This window comes from Nicotiana tabacum, chromosome 19 (assembly GCF_000715075.1).
Source record: "Nicotiana tabacum cultivar K326 chromosome 19, ASM71507v2, whole genome shotgun sequence".
Taxonomy (NCBI): Eukaryota; Viridiplantae; Streptophyta; class Magnoliopsida; order Solanales; family Solanaceae; genus Nicotiana; species Nicotiana tabacum.
The window spans coordinates 67,647,328-67,671,469 of record NC_134098.1 but is presented as its reverse complement, the minus strand read 5'-3'; the positions used below and the strand labels follow the sequence as shown (position 1 = coordinate 67,671,469).

The 24,142-nt window shown below is 38.9% G+C and overlaps 1 protein-coding gene across 3 annotated transcripts; it reads right to left on the bottom strand.

Annotated features, from left to right (window-relative positions):
* Positions 1-16,392: 16,392 nt before the first annotated feature.
* On the bottom strand, positions 16,393-23,520 carry LOC107766698 (BRCT domain-containing protein At4g02110-like). 3 transcript variants are annotated; one of them, XM_016585535.2, is made up of 10 exons: positions 23,067-23,520; positions 22,861-22,950; positions 22,301-22,405; positions 21,531-21,632; positions 21,323-21,407; positions 20,592-20,661; positions 20,416-20,460; positions 17,534-19,708; positions 17,244-17,460; positions 16,393-17,144 (listed from the first exon to the last, which is right to left on the bottom strand). In XM_016585535.2, the coding sequence occupies exons 1-10, from the start codon at positions 23,166-23,168 to the stop codon at positions 16,809-16,811; spliced, it is 3,327 nt and encodes a 1,108-aa protein (XP_016441021.1). In that variant the 5' UTR covers positions 23,169-23,520; the 3' UTR covers positions 16,393-16,808. The 3 variants fall into 3 exon arrangements, with proteins under 3 accessions (XP_016441021.1, XP_016441022.1, XP_016441023.1); XM_016585536.2 differs by lacking the exon at positions 20,416-20,460; XM_016585537.2 differs by lacking the exons at positions 20,416-20,460; positions 20,592-20,661; positions 21,323-21,407; ... (2 more) ...; positions 22,861-22,950; positions 23,067-23,520 and adding an exon at positions 20,292-20,407.
* Between the last annotated feature and the right edge of the window lie 622 nt (positions 23,521-24,142).

Genomic DNA, 24,142 nt, shown 5'->3' with positions numbered 1-24,142 from the left:
GTGGCAAGAAACGATATGATTTTTCAATCTGCGACTAGACGAATACTGACGTCTGCGATGAGCCTAATTGTGACGTATGAGACAAACGTCTCATCGGCCCGTTTACCAAGGCATTAAATGCGCGTCAGTCGATGCTCGGCCACCACCAATTTTGAATCGTCATTGTGAAATCTATAAATAGCCCCCTTCTTCATCATTTCAAACTTTTAACTTAAGATCTCTTCTTATTCGATTTTTCACAGTTCTTCGTCTTCACCAAAGCTCTCTGTATATAGTCAAAATCGAGTTTGCCCTTCGTGTGATTGATCAAGATTGGAGCATGATGGATTAAGGTTCGTCATCATAATATCAAGCTCGAGACCCATAGGCCGATCAATATCAAGCTCGAGACCAAGAGATCAATCGATATCGAGTTCGAGTCAATATCGAGCTTGAATCCCAGAGACCGATCGAGCTTGACTCAATATCGAACTCGAGACCCAGAGACCGAAAAACACCGAGATCGACCAAGATCGAGATCGAGCCAAGAGACAAAAAGTCGTTATAGCCGCACTAGAGAAGAGAATCTCGGCGAAAATCAATGAAAGTTAATTAATTAATCTATCATGGGATCCCCTCTATGTATTTTTAATTATATGTAAAGTAGGTTTCCTCCACTATATTAAGGGTGGCTATCATTTGTAAGAGCACATTCGCAAACTCTCAGATTCAGAGATTATTGAGATTTACATAACATATAGTTAATATTATCCTTTTTTGGGCTTTTGATATCGATTCATCTTGTTCATTTATCAAATCATTCTTTACTCAATTTGGGTTGGTATTCATTCCTTTTTACAGTCAATATTCGATATATATTTACTTATTTTTCTAATTTGTACCAAATTATACCACGTGTCCTTAGTACTACATATAAATTCAACTCTATCCGTTTTTCAGGTAAACACTCTTTATTCCCGAGGTCCTATGGTCATACCGCACAACATCGAAATCCAGTACCGGAGCAAGACCATTCTCGTTGGTTTATGGCGCCGAAGCCCTGATCCCTGTCGAGGTCGGAGAACCTAGTATCAGGTTTCGATATGAAACAGAGGAGTCGAATAACGAGACCGCGAATATGAGCCTAGAATTGTTTGACGAAAAATGAGAAGCTGCTCTCGTCCGATTGGCCGCCCAAAAACAGCGAATCGAGAGGTGCTACAATCGAAGGACCAATCTTCGACATTTATAAAATCGGGGACTTGGTGCTAAGGAAAGTCACCCTTAACACCCGAAATCTGAAGGAAGGGAAACTGGGTCCGAACTGGGAAGGACCGTATCAGGTTCTCGAGATCACCGGAAAAGGATCCTACAAGCTCGGTGTGATAAACGGCAAACAACTACCGAGCAATTGGAACGTATCACACCTAAAGCGATACTACTGCTAAGGTACGACCCTCCCATGTTCATTTATGTTTCGAAACTAACCCTTGCAGGTGTTCGACCAGAAACAGGGATAGATTCCTCAACTCGAAGCCTTTAGGTTTGAAAGCACGCATTGTACTCTTTTTCTCTTAGACCAGTTTTATCCCAAATGCGTTTTTCGGCAAGGTTTTTAATGAGGCAGTCACTGATCGTGCTAACTTAGAGCAATTCAACAGTATTCGAGGCCTCTTTACAATCAACCTCGAATACTGGGGGGTATTGTTTCCCTCAAATATATCAAGTTTCGAATATATCAAGTTCGATGCAAGGAAGTTACTTTATGGCAATAGGGTCTCGATAGGAAAAATTTGTAAGGGCCAAATGGTTAAACGAACCATGGCCGCATAGTTTGCTCGAGTCCTGGCACAAAACATGTACACATGTATGATGACCTATAAAGAGAAATTTCTTCTTTACCGATATCTCATACCTCAGAAATGTTCTTCTACTTCATATTCTCGATCTATTATGAAAATAGGCTTAAGGGCCGACCATGACCGGAGTTCGAACGATTACCCTATAAATCGGGGACTGCCATCTACAAAATCAACGAGATCGAATTATACAAAGCATAAGGGCTACTTTTACTTCGAGTTCGAGAAATCATTCTCACTCGACCTTAAAGCCTAAGGGGTACCTTAATTCGAGTTTGAGAAATCATTCTCACTCGACTATAAATCCTAAGGGCTACTTTCACTTCGAGTTCTCGAATCTATTCTCACTCGACTACAAAGCCCAAGAGCTACTTTTACTTCGAGTTCGAGAAATCATTCTCATCCGACTACAAAGCTCAAGGGCTACTTTCACTTCGAGTTCGAGAAATCATTCTCACTCGACTACAAAGCCCAAGGGCTATTTTTACTTCGAGTTCGAGCAAAACCTCACTCGACCTTAAAAGCCTAAGGGCTACTTTCACTTCGAGTTCGAGAAATCATTCTCACTCGACTACAAAGCCCAAGGGCTACTTTTACTTCGAGTTCGAGCAAATCCTCACTCGACCTTAAAGCCTAAGAGCTACCTTAATTCGAGTTCGAGAGATCATTATCTCTCGACTATAAAGCCTAAGGGCTACTTTCACTTCGAGTTCGAGAAATCATTCTCACCCGACTATAAAGCCCAAGGGCTATTTTTACTTCGAGTCCGAGCAAATCCTCACTCGACCTTAAAGCCTAAGGGCTACCTTAATTCGAGCTCGAGAAATCATTCTCACTCGACTACAAAGCCTAAGGGCTACCTTAATTCAAGTTCGAGCAAACACTCACTCGACCATAAATCTTAAGGGTTGTTTCTTCTTCGAGTTTGAGCAAACACTCACTCGACCATAAAGCCTAAGAGCTGATTTTTTTATAGTTCGCGTTCGAGAAATCATTCTCACTTGACTACAAAGCCTAAGGGCTACCTTAATTTGAGTTCGAGAAATCATTCTCACTCGACTAAAAAGCCTGAGGGATACCTTGCTTCGAGTTCGAACATTCACTCGGGGACTACCTATAAGAAAATGTCGAGTGCAGCACTTGCTATCGGTCCTTGATATCTTAATCTTGGACCTTTGAATAATTATTCCATGCTAAGGCACTTTTTGACCTTTGTATAAGTTAACAAAAAGGCAAAAGATTCAGAATCCATAGAAAGGAAACGTTTTATATATACATCAAATATTTTACATAGGCAACACGACCCGAAAGAAGTTCCTTACAGAAGGCCGAAGAAGCCTCGATAGAAATAACAAAAACTACTTAAGGTCCTAAATTTCTTGGTCTTCATCGGAGGCCATGTCCTCGGGATCTTCGCCACCTTCAGATGCGCTTGAGCTATCGGAGTCTTCCTCGGGGAAGGCCAGCCTTCGAGCCCTGTTTTCCTCCGCCTTGGCATTTTTAATTTCGGTCTCAACATCGAAGCCCTGAGCACTGACCTCCTCGAGAGATTCTCTCCGAGCTCGCCATTTAGCATGTTCGACCATGCTCTTGGCCTTGGCATGATTAACCTCAATGTAGATCCTGAATTGGGCCACTTTAGCATCGGCTCTTTTATTAGCATCGGCCGCCTCAGATCTAACCACTTCGAGTTCATTAGCCAAGCTCGCCTTATCGGAAGTGGCCAAATCTAACCGACTCTGAAGTTCTTTAACCCTCTCGATCAGCACCGAGGCATTTTCTTTTGTAACCCGAAGCTGGGCCTCAGACGACTCTAGTTGCGCTTGAACGACCTCCTTTTTGGAGGCAAGGATATTCATATTTTCTTTGAATTTTTCCCCTTCGGCCATTTGCTCATCTACTTGTGAATCGAGCCGTTCGATCTGTTCAAGCCTCTGCCGAACCTATAGAATCGGATTGTTAGTGGTTATATCTAATTCGTCTTCACTATGATGAAGAATTCGGAATACCTGCTCGGCCATCTCCTCGTGCCCATCCCGAGCCACTGCCAGATCTGCTCGAAGTTTCTCGCTAAGGAGTTTTAGGAGTCGCTATTCTCAGTGAGGTCCCAAACCTCGGCCTCATGCTCCTCTCGGATTCGGATGAAAGCCTCGTGATGCAACACCGAAGCCTACAAACATGGGAAAAATGTTAGAATTATCTACAACAAGTATAAAAGAAACAACATAGATGCCATCGAAGTTACCCGATTCAGAGCATGTTGGGCCTCATTAAAAAGGTAGGCAGGTCCTACCGCATTCATCATTGCTTGATCCTCTTCGGTCAGTAGGGACCAAAGGTAGCTAGCAATCCCCATGGGGGGAGAGAAAATTCGGGTATCCTCCGGGATAGAGAGCACTACCTTCCGCCTACGTTCAGGATCAATACTCGAGGCCGGGAATCGGTCCACCAGTTTTGGAACCGATGAAGACCCGGTAGAACCCGACCATGATGTTTTCTTTAGTATCAGTAATCCACCAAACCCGATAACCTCCCCTGAGGTAGCTGACTCGAGCCTATCCAGAAAACCGTGGATATCGGTCGGTTCTTGAATGCCCTCGTAGGATCGAACTTCCAACATGCTGGCCTCACGAATCATGGCATTCGTAATATGAGGGATCCGCTAATATCAACTATCCCAAGCTAATTCCTCGAGATATCTTCTGCTGACCGAGAATTCCTACCATCGGTCTCCCCTTCAACTATCTCAGCTCAAAACGGAATAATCTCGATTTTTTCTTGTTCCGAAATTTTGGCCAGGTTTCCTTATTCATTTCCGCCGATTCGGAAGGTTGTTGTATAACAACATTAGCCTGTACAACGGATAATTCTTACTATCCTTCTTCGGGCACGTCCCTTAATCGGCGGATCGATTCCGGAAGCATAACATCGGAGCCCCCCTTTGGCTTGCGCGATTTCTTTGACGGTTATTTCTTTTCCGAGATCGGGGAACTCGGTACATCCTTTCTCTTCTTTTCTTTAGCCTGCTTTGGGACAGGACCCCCCTCATCACCCGATGGGGGCCTCATAGCAACGTCCTTCCCAAGTCCTACAAAGGGAAAAAAGGGGTTAAGCAAGTAAAGAAAAGCAAATAACAAACAAATTAAGAGAGAGACTTACCATGACTACGGGCCTCCCATCGACCCTTTGATAATTCCACCCAAGCGTGCACGGAGTACGGTCTCTACAGCACCAGACCTTCAACCCATTGCTTAAGGTCCGGAATCGGCTCGGGCATCCAAGCCACAGCTGTGACAAGAAAGAAAAAATGGATCGAGAAAATGAAAGGCAGTTACAAAATTAAAACGAACGAAGGGAAATATGTGCTCATTGTTCATATTTCATTTCTCAAGAAATGGCATGTCGTCGGCATGGATCAGGTCCGAGGTTTTTACTAGAACAAATCGGCCCATACAACCTCGATCACGAGTCTCGTCTATACTCGAGAACGGCGCTTTGGTAGCCTGGCGAGCAAGCTTGATTAACCCCCTTCATAAAGTCGGGGACTATAAAGGTGCATAAGGTGGTCGAGGGTGAAAAGACACCCCTCGATTTTGCTCGAGAAAAATCAAAGAAGAATCACTATTCTCCAAAGAGAAGGATGGATTTGGCCAAGGCTCACGTCGTATCTCTTGCAAAAGGCGACGATAACAAGGTCTAAAGGACCTAACGTGAAAAGGTAAGTGTAAACACTTAGGAACCCTTCCATATGGGTAGTAATTTATTTATAAAGCGATGTGACTACCACATGCTTACCGTCCCAGTTGCATTCTTGTTTGACTTTCTCGAGAATTTTCTTGGTGATTGTACACTGGTACCTCAATATCGGCTCACATCGATCCGGTACCGAAGAAGGTTTTTTAACTTTAAAATCACTAATAGTAGAACACCCTGCTGGAACAAATTCCTCAGGGCGAGGCTCCGCCGCATCCTCACCGCCGGCGGGTCATGATGTAGAGGCAACCTCTTTTTGCAGAGCAGTTTTAGATGTTTTAGCCATCCGAATTTCTGTGAACAAAGAAGAAGGGAGATTGAAGTATTTGGTGTTTTGGAAAGAACAAGCAAAGAAATTCCAAAACTTGGGAATAGAGAGCTTTGGGGAAGACGAAGAACTATGAAGATTGGAATAAGAAAAGATTTGAAGGTAAAAGTTTGAAATGATGAAGAAGGGGGCTATTTATATATTTCACAGTAACGGTTCAAAATTAGTGGTGGCCGACCATCGACTGACACGCATATAATGCCTTGGTAATCGGACCAATGGGACATTTGTCACATACGTCACAATCGGGCTCATCGCAGATGTTAGTATTCGTCTAGTCGGAGGTTGAAAAATCATATCGTTTCTCGCCACTTTCTTTCCAAGAAACGAGGGGACTATCTGTATATGGTCAAAACTGAGTTTGCCCTTCGTGTGATTAATCAAGATTGGAGCATGATGGACCGAGGTTCATCATCATAATATCAAGCTCGAGATCCAGAGGCCGATCAATATCAAGCTCGAGACCAAGAGACCGATCGATATCGAGCTCGAGTCAATATCGAGCTAGAGTCCCAGAGACCGATCGAGCTCGACTCAATATCGAACTCGAGACCCAGAGACCGACCAATACCGAGACTAACCAAGATCGAGATCGAGCCAAGATAAAGAGTTGTTATAGCCGCACTAGGGAAGAGAATCTCGGCAGAAATCAAGGAAAAATTAATTAATTAATTTATATGGGATCCCCACTATATATTTTTAATTATATCCAAAGTAGGTTTTCTTCACTATATTAAGGGTGGCTATCATTGGTAAGAGCACATTCACAGACCCTCAGATTCAGAGATTATTGAGATTTACATAACATATAGTTAATATTATCCTTTTTTGGGCTTTTGATATCAATTCATCTTGTTCATTTATCAAATCATTATTTACTCAATTTGGGTTGGTATTCATTCTTTTTACAGTCAATATTCGATATATTTTTACTTATTTTTCTAATTTGTATCAAGTTATACCATGTGTCCTTAGAAGTACGTATAAATTTAACTCTATCGGTTTTTCGGGTAAACACTCTTTATTCCCAAGTTTTGGAATTTCTTTGCGTGTTCTTCCCAAAATACCAAATACTTCAATCTCCCTTCTTCTTTGTTCACAGAAATTCAGATGGCTAAAACATCTAAAACCGTTCTGCAAAAAGAGGTTGCCTCTTCATCGCGACCCGCCGGCGGTGAGGATGTAGCGGAGGTTCGCCCTGAGGAATTTGTTCTGGTAGGGTGTTCTACTGTCGGTGATTTTAAAGTTGAAAAACCTTCTTCGATGCCGGGTCGATGTGAGCCGATATCGAGGTACCAATGTACAATCACCGAGAAAATTCTCGAAAAAGTCAAACAAGAATGCAACTGTGACGGTAAGGACGTGGTAGTCCCATTGCCTGATGAATCAATTACTACCCACGTGGAAGGGTTCTTAAGTATTTACACTTACCCTTTCACGTTGGGTCCTTTAGACCCTGTTATAGTCGCCTTTTGCAAGAGATACGACGTGACCCTTGGCCAAATCCATCTTTTTTTTTTGGAGAATAGTGATTCTTCTCCGATTTTTCTCGAGCAAAATCGAGGGGTGTCTTTTCACTCTCGACCACCTTATGCACCTTTATAGTCCCCGACTTTATCGAGGGAGGTTAATCAGGCTTGCTCGTCGGGCTACCAAAGCGTCGTTCTCGAGTATAGACTAGACTCATGATCGAGGTTGGATGGGCCAATTTGTTCGAGTCAAAACTTCGGACCTGATTCCTGCCGACGACATGCCATTTCCTGAAAAATGGAATATGAACCGTGAGCACATATTTCCCTTCGTTGGTTTTAATTTTTGTAACTGCCTTTCATTTTCTCGATCCATTTTTTCTTTCTTGTCACAGCTGTGGCTTGGATGCCTGAACCGATTCCGGACCTTAAGCAATGGGTTGAAGGTCTGGTGCTGCAGAGATCGTTCTCCGAGCGCGCTTGGGTGGAATTATCAAGGGTCGATGGGAGAACCGTAGTCATGGTAGGTTTCTCTCTTAATTTGTTTGTTATTTGCTCTTCTTTACTTACTTAACCCCATTTTTCCCTTTGTAGGACTTGGGAAGGACGTTGCCATGAGGCCCCCATTTGGTGATGAGGGGGTTACTGTCCCGAAGAAGCCTAAAGTCTGACTGACATAATAAATAGGGAATAGCGTACCTCGTTCTTCTTGAACCAGAACTCCACTTACTTCTATCTCCGAGACAGCTAAGTATAGATAAAGTAGTTCATCCACTTTCGGGGTATGAAGCAGTGGCAGGCTTGATAAATACCGCTTTAGCTCTTCCAAAGCCTGCTGGCATTCCGTAGTCCATACAAACTTGTTTTTCTTCTTCACCAATGAGAAAAAAGGTGGCTCCTATCTGAAGACCTTGAAATGAATCTTCCTAGGGCGACTATCTGCCCCGTTAGCCTCTGCACGGCCTTTATATTATCTACTACCGTGATGTCCTCGATAGCTTTGATTTTATTGGGGTTGATCTCGATTCCTCGATTGGACACCATGAAACCAAGAAACTTGCCTGAGCCAACCCCAAATGCACATTTTTTGGGGTTGAGCTTCATATTGTACTCCCTTAGTATAACGAAAGTTTCCTGCAAATGCTTCAAATGGTCCTCTGCTCGCAGGGACTTAACTAACATGTCATCAATATAAACTTCCATTGATTTTCCTATTTATTTTTCGAACATTCGATTTACTAGGCGTTGATAAGTTGCACTAGCATTTTTTAGACCGAATGACATTACATTATAACAGTAGGTACCGCACTTAGTGATAAACGAGGTATTTTCCTGATCCTCAGGGTTCATCTGTATCTGGTTGTACCCGGAGTAGGCATCGAGAAAACTGAGAGTCTCATGGCCGGCCGTGGCATCGATCATACGATCGATGTTAGGCAAAGGAAAAGAATTCTTAGGGCATGTTTTGTTCAGGTCTTTATAATCTATACACATTCTAAGTTTGTTTCCCTTTTTAGGGATTGCCACCACATTTTTTAGCCATTTGGGGTATTTTACTTCTCGAATGGATCCTATTTTAAGAAGTTTGGTTACCCCGTCCTTGATGAAGGCATGTTTGACCTCGGACTGAGGCCTCCTCTTCTACTTAACTGGGTGAAACTTCGGATCCAAGCTCAACTTGTGAGTAGTTATTTCCGGCGGTATCCCTGTCATGTCAAGATGGGACCAAGCGAAATAATCTATGTTAGCTATAAGAAATTGAATAAACTTTTTTCTGAGCTCGGGATCTAACCCTGTGCCCATGTATACCTTTCGCTCAGGCAGATGTTCAATTAGCATGATTTACTCCAGTTCTTCGACCGTTGATTTGGTAGCGTAGGAATCATCGGGGACCACGAAGGATCGAGCAACCCCACAGTCATCATCTTCGCCAGTCTTCTGATTCTCTAGGTGGGTCGAGGCTGATATTTGTGATTGCTATTTGGTATCCCATTCCTCCTTCGAATCTGATCATTTTGTCGATGATAGGGAAGATATCGGAATTACTTCATCGACAGCAAATATTTTCTTTGCGGCCGGTTTCTCCCAGTAGACCGTTTTGATTCCCTCCGATGTTGGGAATTTCAGAACCTGGTGAAGGGTCGAGGGCACTGCTCTCATGTTGTGGATTCATGGCCTCCCGAACAGGGCATTATATCTCATATCGCCCTCGATCACGTGGAACTTTATTTCTTGGATGGTCCCAGCTACGTTTACTAGTAAAATTATCTCGCACTTAGTAGTTTCACACGCCATATTGAATCCGTATAGTACCAGGGTTGCGGACACGATCTGATCCTGTAGATTAAGTTGCTCTACGACCCTTGATCGAATGATGTTGGTCGAACTACCTGGTTCAATTAACACACGCTTAACTTGAATTTTATTCATAAGTACAGATATTACCAGTGCATCGTTATGGGGTTGCATGATTCTTTCTGCGTCTTCGTCACTAAAGGACAAGGTTCCTTTAGGTGTGTAATCCTGAGTCCGAGATCGCTTTTCTTTTACAATCGACGTCTTAGTGTGTTTAAGCATCGGCCCCTAGGGGACATCGATCCTCCGATGATCATGTGAATGATGCGTTGTGGCTCTTCTTGTTCGTTTTGTCTATTGAAATCTTCTTTTTGAAATAGTTTTTGGTTTGGTCCATTGTGGCTCCGACATGTGCTTTTACGAAAGAATCTGCAAGCATAGCAAAAGAATCGATAAAGTTAGGCAGTAAATTATGATACCATATCATTGCTTCCTTTGATAGGGTTTCCCCGAACTTCTTCAATAATACGGATTCGATCACGTCGTCTTCTAGATCGTTCCCTTTAATAGCATACGTGTAAGAGGTGACGTGTTCGTTGGTGTAGGTCATCCCATTATATTTAGGAATTTCGGGCATGCGGAACTTCTTGGGGATCGGTTTGGGAGCCGCGCTCGGGAGAAAAGGCTTTTGTACAATTTTTTTTGGAATCCAAGCATTTCAATACCGGTGGTGTCCTCGGGATCTGATCAACCCTGTAGTTATAAGTTTCTACTTTTTTGTCGTTTGCTTCAATCCTCTTTTCTCTTGACTTAATTCGTTTTGTCAGTTCCTCGAGCATCTTAATAATTTCGGGATTAGTCCCCGATTCTTGTTCATTTGACCTTACTACAACTGGCCCCGTTTTGTGGGTAGCTTCTTGGGGTGGCCCGGGCTCGAGTCTGCTTGGTACCTGGGTTTGGCTTTGCAACTGAGCTATCGGTACCTGCTGAGCTTGTAACATTTCGAAAATCCTACGCAGGCTGACCCCGTCTTCTCCAGCATTGGGTATTTCGAACTGCAGGTCGAGTTCCATCATGAATGTTATTTTCGGGGTCGGAACGTTGGTTCGCCTCAATGGCCACATGTGAATTAACGTCAATGGGATCTACGGCCTGAGATCCAATGGGATCGGCAAGTGGCCTTTCATCCCTGGTCGCCAGATTGTTGTTCTCATCTTGAAGGCCGGCTTCGTTATCGATAGGTAGGGCCATTAATTGAGAGTTCGTCGTTTCTAGCTTGAAATCAAAGACATTTTCAAGAGTAAGTGTAAAATGGTGTATTTTGCAGAGATTTGTACCAAATAACCGATGTTATCCTTAGCCCCACGGTGGGCGCCAAACTGTTTACCCAAAAAACGGATAGAGTTGAATTTATACGTAGTTCTAAAGACACGTGGTATAAATTGGTACAAATTAAAAAAATAAGTAGAAATATATCGAATATTGACTGTAAAAAGGAATGAATAGAGATCCAAATTGAGTAAAAAATGATTTGATAAACGAACAAGATGAATCGATATCAAAAACCCAAAAAAGGATAATACTAGCTATATGTTATGTAAATCTCAATAATCTCTAAATCTGAGGGTATGTGAATGTCCTCTTACAAATGATAGCCACCCTTAATATAGTAGAGGAAACCTACTTTGGATATAATTAAAAATACATAGTGGAGATCCCATGATAGATTAATCAATTAGCTTTTCGTTGATTTCCGCCGAGATTCTCTTCCCTAGTGCAGCTATAATTGCTCTTGTCTCTTGGCTCGATCTCGATCTTGGTCGGTCTCGATATTGGTCGGTCTCTGGGTCCCGAGTTTGATATTGAGTCGAGCTCGATCGGCCTCTGGGTCTCGAGTTTGATATTATGATGACGAATATCGGTCCATCATGCTCCAATCTTGATTAATCACACGAAGGACAAACTCGGGTTTGACCGTATACATTAGTATTCGTAAAGTGTGTGGGCTAGAGATGCAATGGGATATTAAATTAAATTAGCTCAATACTTTAGATCTCTTGTAGATTCAGCAAAGCTAACTGATTTCACATGTTCATGAATTTTTATAACCATTAATAATTCCGTTGGCTTTTAAACTTATATTCCCTTTTGTTGCTCTGAAAATAATTTGTTGTCAACTTTTAAATCACGCACAAATTAATGTATAGTACTAATTATTTTTTTATTAACTTAAGATCTGAATTTGAATTTAACACAATCATTCTTCAAATGACCGTTTACACGTGGCAACCATTTAAGATTGTGGACGGCAGCTTTTTTCAAAATAAAATGTCTTATGCGATTTAAAAATGTACTAGTATACAGATTCCAAATATTTGCCAGAAACATTTGATCATATATCTGCCATTAACTGTAGGTTTCCCATTGGAAAGATTTATACACAAAGATGGATCGAGGTTAATGTTTGTGAGTTCAACTAAATGAGTTTTTGGTCAATATTATCCCTTATCTCCGAGGGCAGATCCATTTTGATCCATCAAATATAGCCTTGAGTATATTTAGTCCTTTAAGTATGCTAAAGCGAAGCACCTTTAGTCTCACTGACATAATGTATTAAAAAACTTACGTTGTTACCCAACTCTGATTCAGGAAGCAAATCTTCTGCTCTGAAGTAAAACGTTTCCTCTCTTTTTATTGGATAACATAAATTATCACTTTAATTCCTCATTTTTATATAATGTCTTCTAAAATTTTGACCTTGAAAAATATCCCCTTCTGTGTCAGTTTTCAATGAGAAAATGACACTGTATAGCCGCTGCAAAAATAATAGCCGAACAATATATAATATATATATATATATATATATATATATATATATATATATATATATATATATATATATATATATATATATATGCTATACAGTGTCATTTTCTCATTGAAAACTGGCACAGAAGGGGATATTTTCAAGGTCAATTTTAGAAGACATTATCTAAAAATGAGGAATTAAAGTGATAATTTACGTTATCCAATAAAAGGAGAGAAAACGTTTTGATTCAGAGCAGAAGATTTGCTTCGTGAATCAGAGTTGGGTGACATTGTTAGTTTTTGAACATATTATGTTGGTGAGACTAAACGTGCTCCACTTTAGCATACTTAAGGGACTAAGTATGCTCAGGATTATATTTGAGGGACCAAAATAGACATACCCTTAAAGATAAGAGACAATATTGGTCAAAAGCTCACATAAATTGTACACACTGCTTACTGCTTGAACAATATGTACATATATTTAAAATAATTAAATTGTATACATATAATAAAATATAAATTCGTCTCTGGTTGTACAGCTTGTTCTAGTGATTTAATCGGCTGTAAACTTGACTATTTGAACATTAATTTATGTGAATTATCCAACAGCATGTGCCTCACTATTTTGACCTAATCGAATCAAATTATCATAGACAAAGGCAACAGATTTTTATTGGGTCAGTTGACTATTCCTTTCCATCCTAAACTAACAAAGAGGGGGAAACAAACATGTATAGACATAGCAAAAGTCCATGTTAATTTTAGTGAATAGAGAAAGACATTCTTTTACTTGAGTTCCTTAATAGCTTTTCTTGGCTAACAAGAAAGTGGAACAAAATGGTGCGAATAGTGGTTAGCTAGATTGCTTGGCTACACGAGACCGGTGAAGCAAAATACCACTTTTTTTATTTATTATTTTTTTATCTTTTCTTTTCTTTAGGACAAAAATTGTTTATAAAATGTTTACACTCTTGAAAAATTGTGTGCTAATTTTTGAAGAGAGTGTGTTCCACGACGAGTTAATGACTCAAAATAAAAAGATTAATTAATTTTTAAATACTATTTTTCAACTTCAACGTCACATTTTATGTTTTTCTAACTTCAATCAAATATTGCCTAAAATCGAAATGCCTACCAACTACCAACTGTGACAGACCAAACGACACAGCCAACTCTTGTTTCACTCCCTCCCAACCCTACCCAAGAGAAAATAGGGATCTCCATATAAATACTCTTTCATATTTATTGTTTACTATTTCTAAGGATACATAAATTTATATTATTATATATGATTATATACATATTTGTAATAAATTATACATATTTTATACATATATAAGTTATACATGCATATGGTGGCTGGATGAACAGTTATTTAAATTAATTCTTCAAGAAAATAAGATAGGAAAAACTACCCAAACTCTTAATCCATAAATAATTTCAACCAAAACAACCCCAAAATAAAATATCTACCGGAAAAGGCTCAATTGCCATTTTAATCTAAAAAGTTTTCAATTAATGTCGATTTTAATGATCAACAATCACATTCGATAAACTCCTCCAAATGGTTCTCTTCACTCTCCTTTTTTAGTCTCTCACTTTCTCTCTAGGTGATTGCTTCGATGCTATTTATTGGTAGATCACAACTGGTAGATTAGTAAAATAATAAGTGCAAGTATTTTGATATAGTAACTTAGTAAAATAAATTGAAAAGGGAAAAAGAAGAGCTAAAACTTCATTGAAAGTTATTGAAGCTCGCTTAAGCTTGAGTTTGAAAATTCGGGTTTCGAAATTGGAATTTATTACGAGTGGGTATTGTTGGAATATATTGGTTACAAAGAGTTTAAAACTCAATTTTGGGACAAATTGGAGGAAATTTTATGTGGTTTTTAATTGAAATATGAGCCATATTTGAAGTAAAACACGAACATAGGAGAAGATGAGACGTGTATCACATAGTATATTTTTTGTGTATCACCTCTGTATCACATATGTATCATATGTGCATCTCTTGTATACCCATATATACTTATATGTGAGATACATGTTAGATACATATGTCGCACAAAAAATTTTAAAGTCTATTTTCAACTACAAAATTTGACTCAAAACCAGTCCAATCTTCCTCCAATTTTGTATATTACTTCATATATGTATATTCAATAAATTCGAACCAATCCCATTAAAGAAAATCTTTTTGCCTGTATTTTTTTTTTGATGTTGTATATCATTAATAACGAATTTTGACTCCATACTAGTCCAAATTATCTCCAATTTTTCTCAAATTTTGTATATTGCCTTATTTACGTGTTTTCAACAAATTCCAATCATACTTATTAAAAAATTATTTTGCCTAAATTTTTTGAATGTTGTATATCATTGGTAACCTTTTATGACTATTTTTGATAACGGCTAAAGGTTGATAAGTCTGGCTTATTTGGAATATTTTCGTACTTTTCCCAATAAGATACTTTAGGCTCAAACTCTACGTGGCCAGTGGCAAGTAGGCTGATCTTGATCTAAAATGGGCCTGAAAGCCTTGGACCAAGCCTGGGGTCGGTTCTACTCTAATGAGTCTTGCTGACAGATCTCCTTACCCTGGGCCCTTACCTCTAATCTTTGTCATTTCCTTCCCAGGTTATTCATTTCAGAATAAATGAAGGGATCTTTACACAAATAACCGGCCATATTTGTTATTTTATTTTTTTTTGCCATATACATAGATTATACATTGAATATACATAATTATACACATATAATAAATAAATTATGTATATATTATACATCCTACGGCTATTTTTAGTAAGCAATTGGATGTATGGCTATTTGGGTTAATTCTTCATAAATGAATGCTTAAGGTTATGATTTGTGAATTGGATATAAAAATAATTGTTTTATCATATTGAGCTTTTTTGTGGAGCAGTAGTTATATACTTGTTTTATTAATTCATGATTTAGTGGTTAAATAGCTTATTCATTCATAATAACTATTATGATAACGATGAAACTTTGTATTAAATTATTGGGATGAATTGAATTGCATGATTAGCCATAGCCATCTTTTAGCCTTATGTGCTTTTATCCGCATCTCTAATATTATGATTCGGTGCCTAATTATATTGTCTCATAGATATATCTATGAGTTTGAGAGTTGTATATTGTGAAAAGATGAGAGTTTTGGCACCATGGATAATTTGAGCAGATATTGGTTACTGGTAATGTCGTGTGGATTGGTTACATGCCGCAATGGTATTATGTGTGGATCGGGTGGTACGCCGCCACGAAAGTATATGTGGATAGGGTGGCACGCTGCCACAGGAATATATGTGGATCGAGTTGCATGCCGCAACGCTATTATTATCATTAGTGGATCAGGTTGCACGCTGTAATGACGCTTGGATTTGGTATCCCTCCGAAAACAAGTGATTGCCAATGTTATTTTGGATCCTGTGAGCGCATGATACTCAAATTGGTATTGATTTGGATGCTGTCAGTGTAGGATATATAGAATTGTACGGTAAGAATTGGAATTGGATGGTGCATGCAGTAATATCTCAGACTCATGCAATGGTTCTTTTTTTTTTTTTTACCTAACTGTTACTTGACTCGTATCATGATTGAAAATATAACATAGACCATAAGATATATACTGTAGTTATTATATAAAGATTGGAGTAATTGAAAAGTAAATGAGAAGGTTAAAACTTTAAATTGACGCATATCGGAACTTATATGTCTGCTTCAATTTTTTCTTCTTATTTCTGTATTATATTTCGTGGTGTTTCTCTACAAGGTCTGGTTAATTTTGAAAGAGTACACTCTTCGAATTTCAAATGCATTTTTCTCAAATTTTTGAATAATATTAAATCATTTACCATGAAGCAAAATTCATCCATAGTTTCTGTAAGATTGTTAATGTCGATATTATAATCCAATTAAAAGTTAATCACAAATTTACAATTCGTGAGTAGGTTATTATAGATACAATTTGTGACAAGCTCAAATCATGACCAGCACACTCCGGGCTAAGAAAATTAGTAGTACAAGTTATGGCAGAAAGAGGCTGCTCTATACAAAATTGAACAGTCTCTAACCTCTGAACCATAAGAAACTGCTATTACCGAATAAAATGGTACTGTGCCTGTACCACCTTAATTAAAACCTTGTAGGAATTCCTCGGAATACTTGTGGTCGCATTGTTCATGCTATTCTTGCTTTAGACTGGGCAAAAAACTCCCCGGTCACTTCACATTAATAAAACATAAAATGCCAATGCACATCCATGGAAGCCACTTCCATCACCACATATCAGCATTACATGTTACTATTGTCATCTGATAGCACTATGCCCTCAACAACCTCTTCCAAGCGATCCGCCAGGTTCTTCAATGACCTTTCTACCCAAGTATGAGTATTGTATTTTACATAACTGTCACGGGGATAACCAGGCTTGCACACATAAGCCACCAAGTAATCAGGCAAAACGCAAGGTATCTCGTGCCTTAGGAATTCTTGAATCCACTTATCATAATGGGGCATGGTCTCATCGACAATAGCAAAATCAACACCTGACTTAAGGAACCGAGTGTAAGGAGGTGAAGTTGCTAATATAGTACCATCTCCGGCCTTGACAGCACGTTTTAGTGTATCCTGATTCAAAAAAAAAAGAGCAATCTTGAAACATTCTAGACATATAGGAATTCAATCTAGTAAGGAGTTTGGTGAACAAACAAGTGCAAATTAACTGACCAGTGGTGGTACAATGCAGTCTCCATATATGATTATCTTCATTCCATAAAATGCACCATGACCAGTTCTCTCACTCAGAAGCCGCCACTTTCTTGGGGCCTCCAAGTCGATGGCTAAATCTTCCGTCAAGCCCTTTTTGTGCCATTCATATTGTTCTTCATCCAAGAGTCTTCCAGCTTCATTGCTAGCAGTTAAATAATCGGTCTTCAGGATCCACCTGTAAGAACCAACAGACAATCAATTTACCTGTACAAATTGACACTGCTTAGGCCGTGGTTATTGAGGCATACCTTCCGGAGGCTGCAGCAGCTAAAAACTTTTCAGTTCTGCGAACTGGATCCGGGACAATGAAATGTGTTGCCTGATATGACCATTGATGAGAATCTCTGCACACATTTCCTTTCAAACGTTTGATGACCTTCTCAAACTCCTTTCTTTGTAGCCTATGCCCGCTAAGGATAAACCACCTCCGCTCAGTCCCTAGTTTTGTAACCTGCAAAGCATCAGGATTTGCAACATCAGCCTTTAGAGGCTTTATTTTACATTTTGGAGACGTTTCGCCAGCCCCTTGTTCAATATATGTTGTGTGTTGGCCTCCAATAGCAGGTTCATTCTCCTTCTCCGCATCCATGGAGTTCAATTCATGATCAGGTGCCAGTGTGGCTTTGCCTGTTACAGGTAAACCTTTTCCCTTCCCTAATTCTGCATTCTTCTTTGTCTCACTTTTGGACTTCTTCCTTTTGGCAACTTCTGTCGAAACTACAGCTCTTTTGGCAGCTAAATTAGTTGTCCTGCTCCTCTTCATCAAATACTTTGGACCTTTGGTTTCTTTCACATCTACATCATTCTCCACAGAAGTTGATTTATTTGACCTAGTCTTCTTCCTGGAAATAGTCTTTTGAGCTTTAGAACTTTTGTTGTCAGAATCATGCCTCACAGCACAATCTTCCACATCAGTCCGATTTACCAACTGGTTCACAGCTGGATTCTTCTCCGTAGAATTAACCCCTGAGTGTGGTGCTCCACCTAACTCTGCTCTTGCGACATTCAACTCATCATACTCTTTGTTTTCTGGAGTCTCAGCATCTCTATTTATGGATTCAGCTGTTTTAATATCTTCATTTCCAGAATCAAAGTATTTTCTTTTCTCAGTCTCTTTGTTTGATTCTGCAGTATCTGCTGGTGGAACCTCAACCTTTTCACAGCTGAGAACCTCTTGGTGCTCTGTGTTCTTTATGCCCCCACTCACAGAGGGTGCAGACTCATTCGCGGGAACAATCTTGTTAAGAGATATAGTACCTTTCTGATTTCTCGAGTCCCCTTTACAGAGACTTTGTCTAGATCCCAGAGTCTTCTTGGAAAGGGATTTTCTCTTTAATGGCTTAGACCCTGACGTAGAATCTCCTACAGCATTTTCCAATTCAGCCAACCGACTGGACTTCTCAATATCTTCACTTTCATTGCCTGGAGATGGATTTTTGGCAGCTTGCAGTTCATTCCTTAAGCCGTTAAGTTCAACAGTAGAATCCTTAGTCTCACATAACTGAAAATTCACAGGGTCCACATTGCTGCTCAAAGTAATCTCTTTTAACCCCCTGACTGCACAAGTGCCAGCTTGCAATGCATCCTCATCACACTCTTGCTGATTGCCCAGTTTTATGGGATTGGAAATGGAAGAATCACAGTTTTGCGAGGGATCAAGTCTTGCACCATTTTCAGAATGGACATTCTTCCCTAATAACAAATGTCTGCCTAACCCTATGCCACGATCTTCTACCAGGCCACGATCTAACATGCTGACTGGATTATGACTAGTTCTTGAAGAATTGGAGCTACTATATAACATGTCCACCCTCCTTTTCCCAGGGAGTAGACCACTTTGGTCCTTTTCTGCAGAAAACAATTCAGTTCCATCCTGTTCTTTCTCTGAGGAGATGTTCACATCACAATGTTTACTCACCTCATTAATGGGAGGACATCCTGCACTCTCAATTTGTTCCGAGGCCAGACCAATTTTTCTAGGTTTTTTTCGGGAATAACTTTTAATACAACTGTTTGACAAACATGAGTTAGGAGACTTTTTAGCACTAGTAGAAACTGAAGCCGGACTATTTCCATTAAGTGGCGTGCTATGCGGCACCTCTTTATTTCTACTCAGAGTGGTGCCAAGGGTCTCAAGATGGCTCTTGTGAGATTCTTCAAAGGCTGTAACCAGGTCCACTTTCGATTCCTTGGAAGCACATAACACCAGCTGATCATGGTTTCCAAGATCTGCCAAACCTGTAGGTGTGTGTATCTCTGAGATGTTTCTACAGATCTCCTGCTTCAAACAGAATTGACTGGGACTCTTTGAATGTTGAGGACTAGTGAAAGAAACTCTCTCTCCGCCCGTGTTTGCAGCAATGCCGTCTTGTTCATCTTCAGAATCCTTGGCTTCGGCTTCCACCATCTCCAACTCATACCCACTGGAGTAAAGAGGAAAAAAGCACAATGTGTGACCATGCCACGAGTTTCTTGTTAATTTAATTGGGTAGTCAAAATTGAGGCTCACAAACATAAGCATATCGCGTCTAGCATGACCTTTGGCTTTTCTATACCTAATGCCATTTTCATTTGACAGCTCTATAACTTCATTTTAGGAGGACAATGCATTCATTATTATGTTTGTTGACTCCTTGTTTCCTTGGCACAGGAAGCCACCACAACTAAGAAAGAAAACGAGTAAAGCGAGAAAGCATTAGCATTACCGACCTATGCCATTCTAAGACAATTCGATGACTAAAGTCTGAGAAGGAGCCTCAAAATTTTTGCACGAGTTCCACCTAGATTGAGCTTAAGCACACATAATAATCCGTGTACTTTATACTATTGATTACATGAGACAAGTTGATGAGTGGAGTGTCTTATGCAAATTGATTTGATAACCTTAAAAAGTTAATCTTTGTGTTGATTGTTTCAAATAGGAATACTGACATATTCTAGAACAGGTTTTCTTAGTTTCACAATGTAAAACTTCATATATTCAAGTTCTTTAAAATAAAGGGTAACCTTGTGGACTTCGCACACTGAAATGACCACCAGGGAGACCTCGATTAAAGCCTGCCTAAACAAAACAAGATGCCCTCTGATAGAGAGAACGGGCCATTAAAATTCAAGGCGGCAAAGGTCTCACCTTTTATCATATGCAGCCTCAGGAAGAATTTCCCAAGCCCTTAAACTGCAGAATAAAAGAGATTAAAAGGAACAGCTAGAGCAACTTGAAAGTAGAAAAGTTTCTATCAAGGAAAAGTGACCAAACAGGTGTGGTCGCCCAGGCATGTGCGACTTCTATAAAGAATTCTGGCTTACCAATCTTCTAACCACCGGTGATTCACTAGCTTTATCCTCTTCAGTTTCTTGGCAAGCTCATATTTCTCTCCTATCAAATAACGTAGGCTCATTTGAATTGTAAAAGAGTAGTAAACAGAACAATACCAGATACAGTTAAAAGAGAAAAATCAGATTGAATTTGAAATATCTTTCTTCCTCTCCTGATTTGGTGGAAGAAGCACATTAAAAGGCACAACCAGTCACATGAAAGTGGATTACGGATTACCATAACTTAAGGTAATTCACAGCTTGCCATAATGGCAGATAAGAACAGATGTTTTACAAAGCGCTGATACCTTAAGCCTCAAAGCCTGAAATTTACCACAGTAAGCCATACATATAAAAGAAAGAACAGAGGGTGAAACTTATCAACCACTTTCAGTTTAACATGCCGATTTCACAAATGCAGGTGATCATTAGAGTAGATGCTATGCTAACTGGATTTTTCACTTTGCTGTGAACTATACATGTTCAACACATACCACACATCCAACATTTATGCCTCGGAACCAGCAGTCTACGTGAAATAAATTAGATTTATATTCAAGTATTAAAATGAGGTTAAAGGAGTTTCTCCGTAAAAAGGGGCTTCGGTGACCTGAAACCCCTTTAAACTCCTGCTAGGATAAACTGCCCTGAGCAAAGAAGAGAAGAAACTAAGGGAGCAGGTATTACAGTCAGCAGTGCTGCAACAGTAGAAACAGGTTTACCCTCAAATTTGTAGCAAATAAGATGTGTGACTTTGTGTGAAACCAATGGCTTTGAAAAATTTGCACCCATCAGCCCAACCATTGTCTGGAAGAAGAAGCAACCAAATATCAAGGTGACATGAGATATAATTGAGAAGCCACTGTTTAATTTTCTTTTATAAGAAAGATATAACAGAGTTTAAGAAAACAAGAGTTGAAATCTACAAACCATAATATCATCTCGGTCTTGTCGCTGATATCCAGTTAAGCACAGAATTAGCGATTTAGCACCTGGGATTCCATTCAAATCCCTCAGAGGTCTGTACATCATCTGTAAGAAACATAGTGAATATTCTGAGATATATCAACCATTATTTGGCGTTTGGGGTTTGGAGGGAAAGGAGGTAAACTGTCAGGTATTTAAAGGGCCTATCACAAGTTCAGACATGGAGCAAAGAATACAAATGTTCCAGCAGAAAAAAATTTGAGCTCTTATAAAAAAATGAAGACATTCATGTGGAACTTTAAAGGAGAAATACACAGGCTAATGGATACATTTATGACGCCATTAAAATTCAAAGTAGTTAGTTAGTTAGTAGAAATTTTGTAAATATCTGCCTTGCACAGTATTTCCAAGTCTGCTTTCTCCTTAAATATAAAAAACAAACGTTGGCACCTGAACGTACTTCACAGTGGATCAGATATACAGCCTTGTGGGAAAGCAAAATGATGTGAAATGAAGCTGGACTCACGAACATAATTTAAACATCCATTCGTGCACCATAGTGACATTCAAAGGAATAGAACAAGCAACTCTCACAGAGAAATGTGCGTATAGAGTCAATCGGCAAAAATGCTAACTCAATTGTACAATTGAAGACACTAATTGCAGTCATTATCGTAAACATTCAGCTATTACCACACATTCAACTTTGAATGAACTCAAAGAAAGCATTTTCTAATTCATTATGACATAAAGACATTTCCCTATGAACTCACAGAAAGGTGATCGACAGCCATTCCCACATCAAAACTGTGCTCAACCCATAAGCTTGTGACTAGAACTTTTCCATCCCGTCGGGCAGCAACACATATGGGATCATCCTAAACATTAAAAGTCAGTGCCCAGTTTCATTAACAATGGTAAAATATCTAAGTAAAAAATAAAAAAAGTTGGGATGCGTTGATCAATTGAGAGAATCTTATAAACACATGAACACAGAGAATTCATATAACTGATTGATTGATCGACATAATATGGAGGATCGATGACTGAAAACAAGAATTAACAAAATTGCAGAATAAAAAATAATACTCCATCTGTTTCAATTTATGTGAACCCATTTGACTGGGCACAAAGTTTAAGAAAAGAGAATTTGAACTTGTGTTATAAAATGAGTCGCATATATTTTGTGTGGCTATAAATCATTGCATAAAGATAAATTATTTTCAAATTCATTCTTTTTGACATGGACTAAATAGGAAATAGTTTCGCATAAATTGAAACAGAGAGAGTAATAAATTTGGTACAAAATCAGCTACTATTTAGTTGTACTTACATAAACTATTCTATCTACAATGAGGTGTGTGCAATCCGGTCCATATTCTCTCGCGTCAACCCCACCACCCTCCAAAAGCTTTGACCGAATCTTCAAACAAATAGTGAAAAGTTAAGAGTAGAGCAATGAAAGCAACATCCAAACACTTTGAACAGCGGAAATACAAATTATTGAACTTTCTAAATTAGGGGATGAATGGGTAAAACCTGCTCTTTTCTTAGAGAGTCGAATCCGGAAAGAACAAAACGAACACCGATGAAGATTCTGGAGAAGTCTCCGTGTAACATATCTTGGTTGATTTCTGCCATTGAAATTCCTATCAAATATATTAACAAAATTCAGAGTTTCCTTGTAATGAAATGTAAGAACCCTAGAACTGATACTGTGGAATTAGGAATAATTGAGTTTTCGAAATCATAGGAGGGATCTTTCTTCTTCTTTTTTTTCCAGGTGCTTCTCTTTTTGAAAAAATTGGATTTCAATGGCGCCTGGCGGGAGATAAAATTCGGTCGATGCACAGAAAATATACACGTGTCTTATTAGGTGTCTTTTGGGCCATGGGCCACCGCCCTTTACTATTGTTGGGCTACAGAATAACAGAAACCGTCCCAACCAAATCAGTCCAATTATTGAGTTTGCATATGAAGATTTAACTGGACTACTTGTTGTGCAGTTCATTTGTACAGTATTATAGTAGGTTTGTATCTTTTCTTCTATTTTCACTAAAGAGCATCTTACGAATAATGTTTGGAGATGATTTTATTTTTATTTTTATTTTTATTTTTATTGCTTTCTGTCAATGTTATACGTAAAATTTCGTTTTCATTGAGGAAAGATAAAGAGAAAGGTATATTTTTAGCCGCTTCAAAAAATAATAGCGATAAAATCTATATTTATTGTATATATGTATATTATATATAATAATGCATATTTTAGCTGACCGGCCAATTTTATATTTTGCCCAAAAATAAAATTAATTATTTGAATATTCAACTCTCTTTGTATAGTATAAATAATTTTTATATTATTGTTGTAATTTAACTCAATAATAACAAAAATATATTCAGTGTGATCCTACAAGTACAGTCTAAAAGAGTGAAATATTCGTCTCAATGAAACCACTGGTATAACTCAACTCATTGTAATAAATTGTTTAACTTACTTTTTAGGTAATTAGTTTCAAAAATCACTTGTGTGAAAAAAATTAAATGATCGTGTAAACATGTTAATTCATACTAGTTGTTACACTCACGTAGTTGTTATGGTAAAAACTTATTTCACA

Bases quoted from the DNA above. Each gene is read 5' to 3' on its own strand.
- LOC107766698 (XM_016585535.2), bottom strand. From the start codon at position 23,168: ATGGCAGAAATCAACCAAGATATGTTACACGGAGACTTCTCCAGAATC. The intron at 20,461-20,591 runs GTAAGCCAGAAT...TTTATTCTGCAG, and splicing joins CACCGGTGGTTAGAAGATTG to TTTAAGGGCTTGGGAAATTC. The intron at 17,461-17,533 runs GTATGCCTCAAT...TGGTTCTTACAG, and splicing joins GCTGCTGCAGCCTCCGGAAG to GTGGATCCTGAAGACCGATT.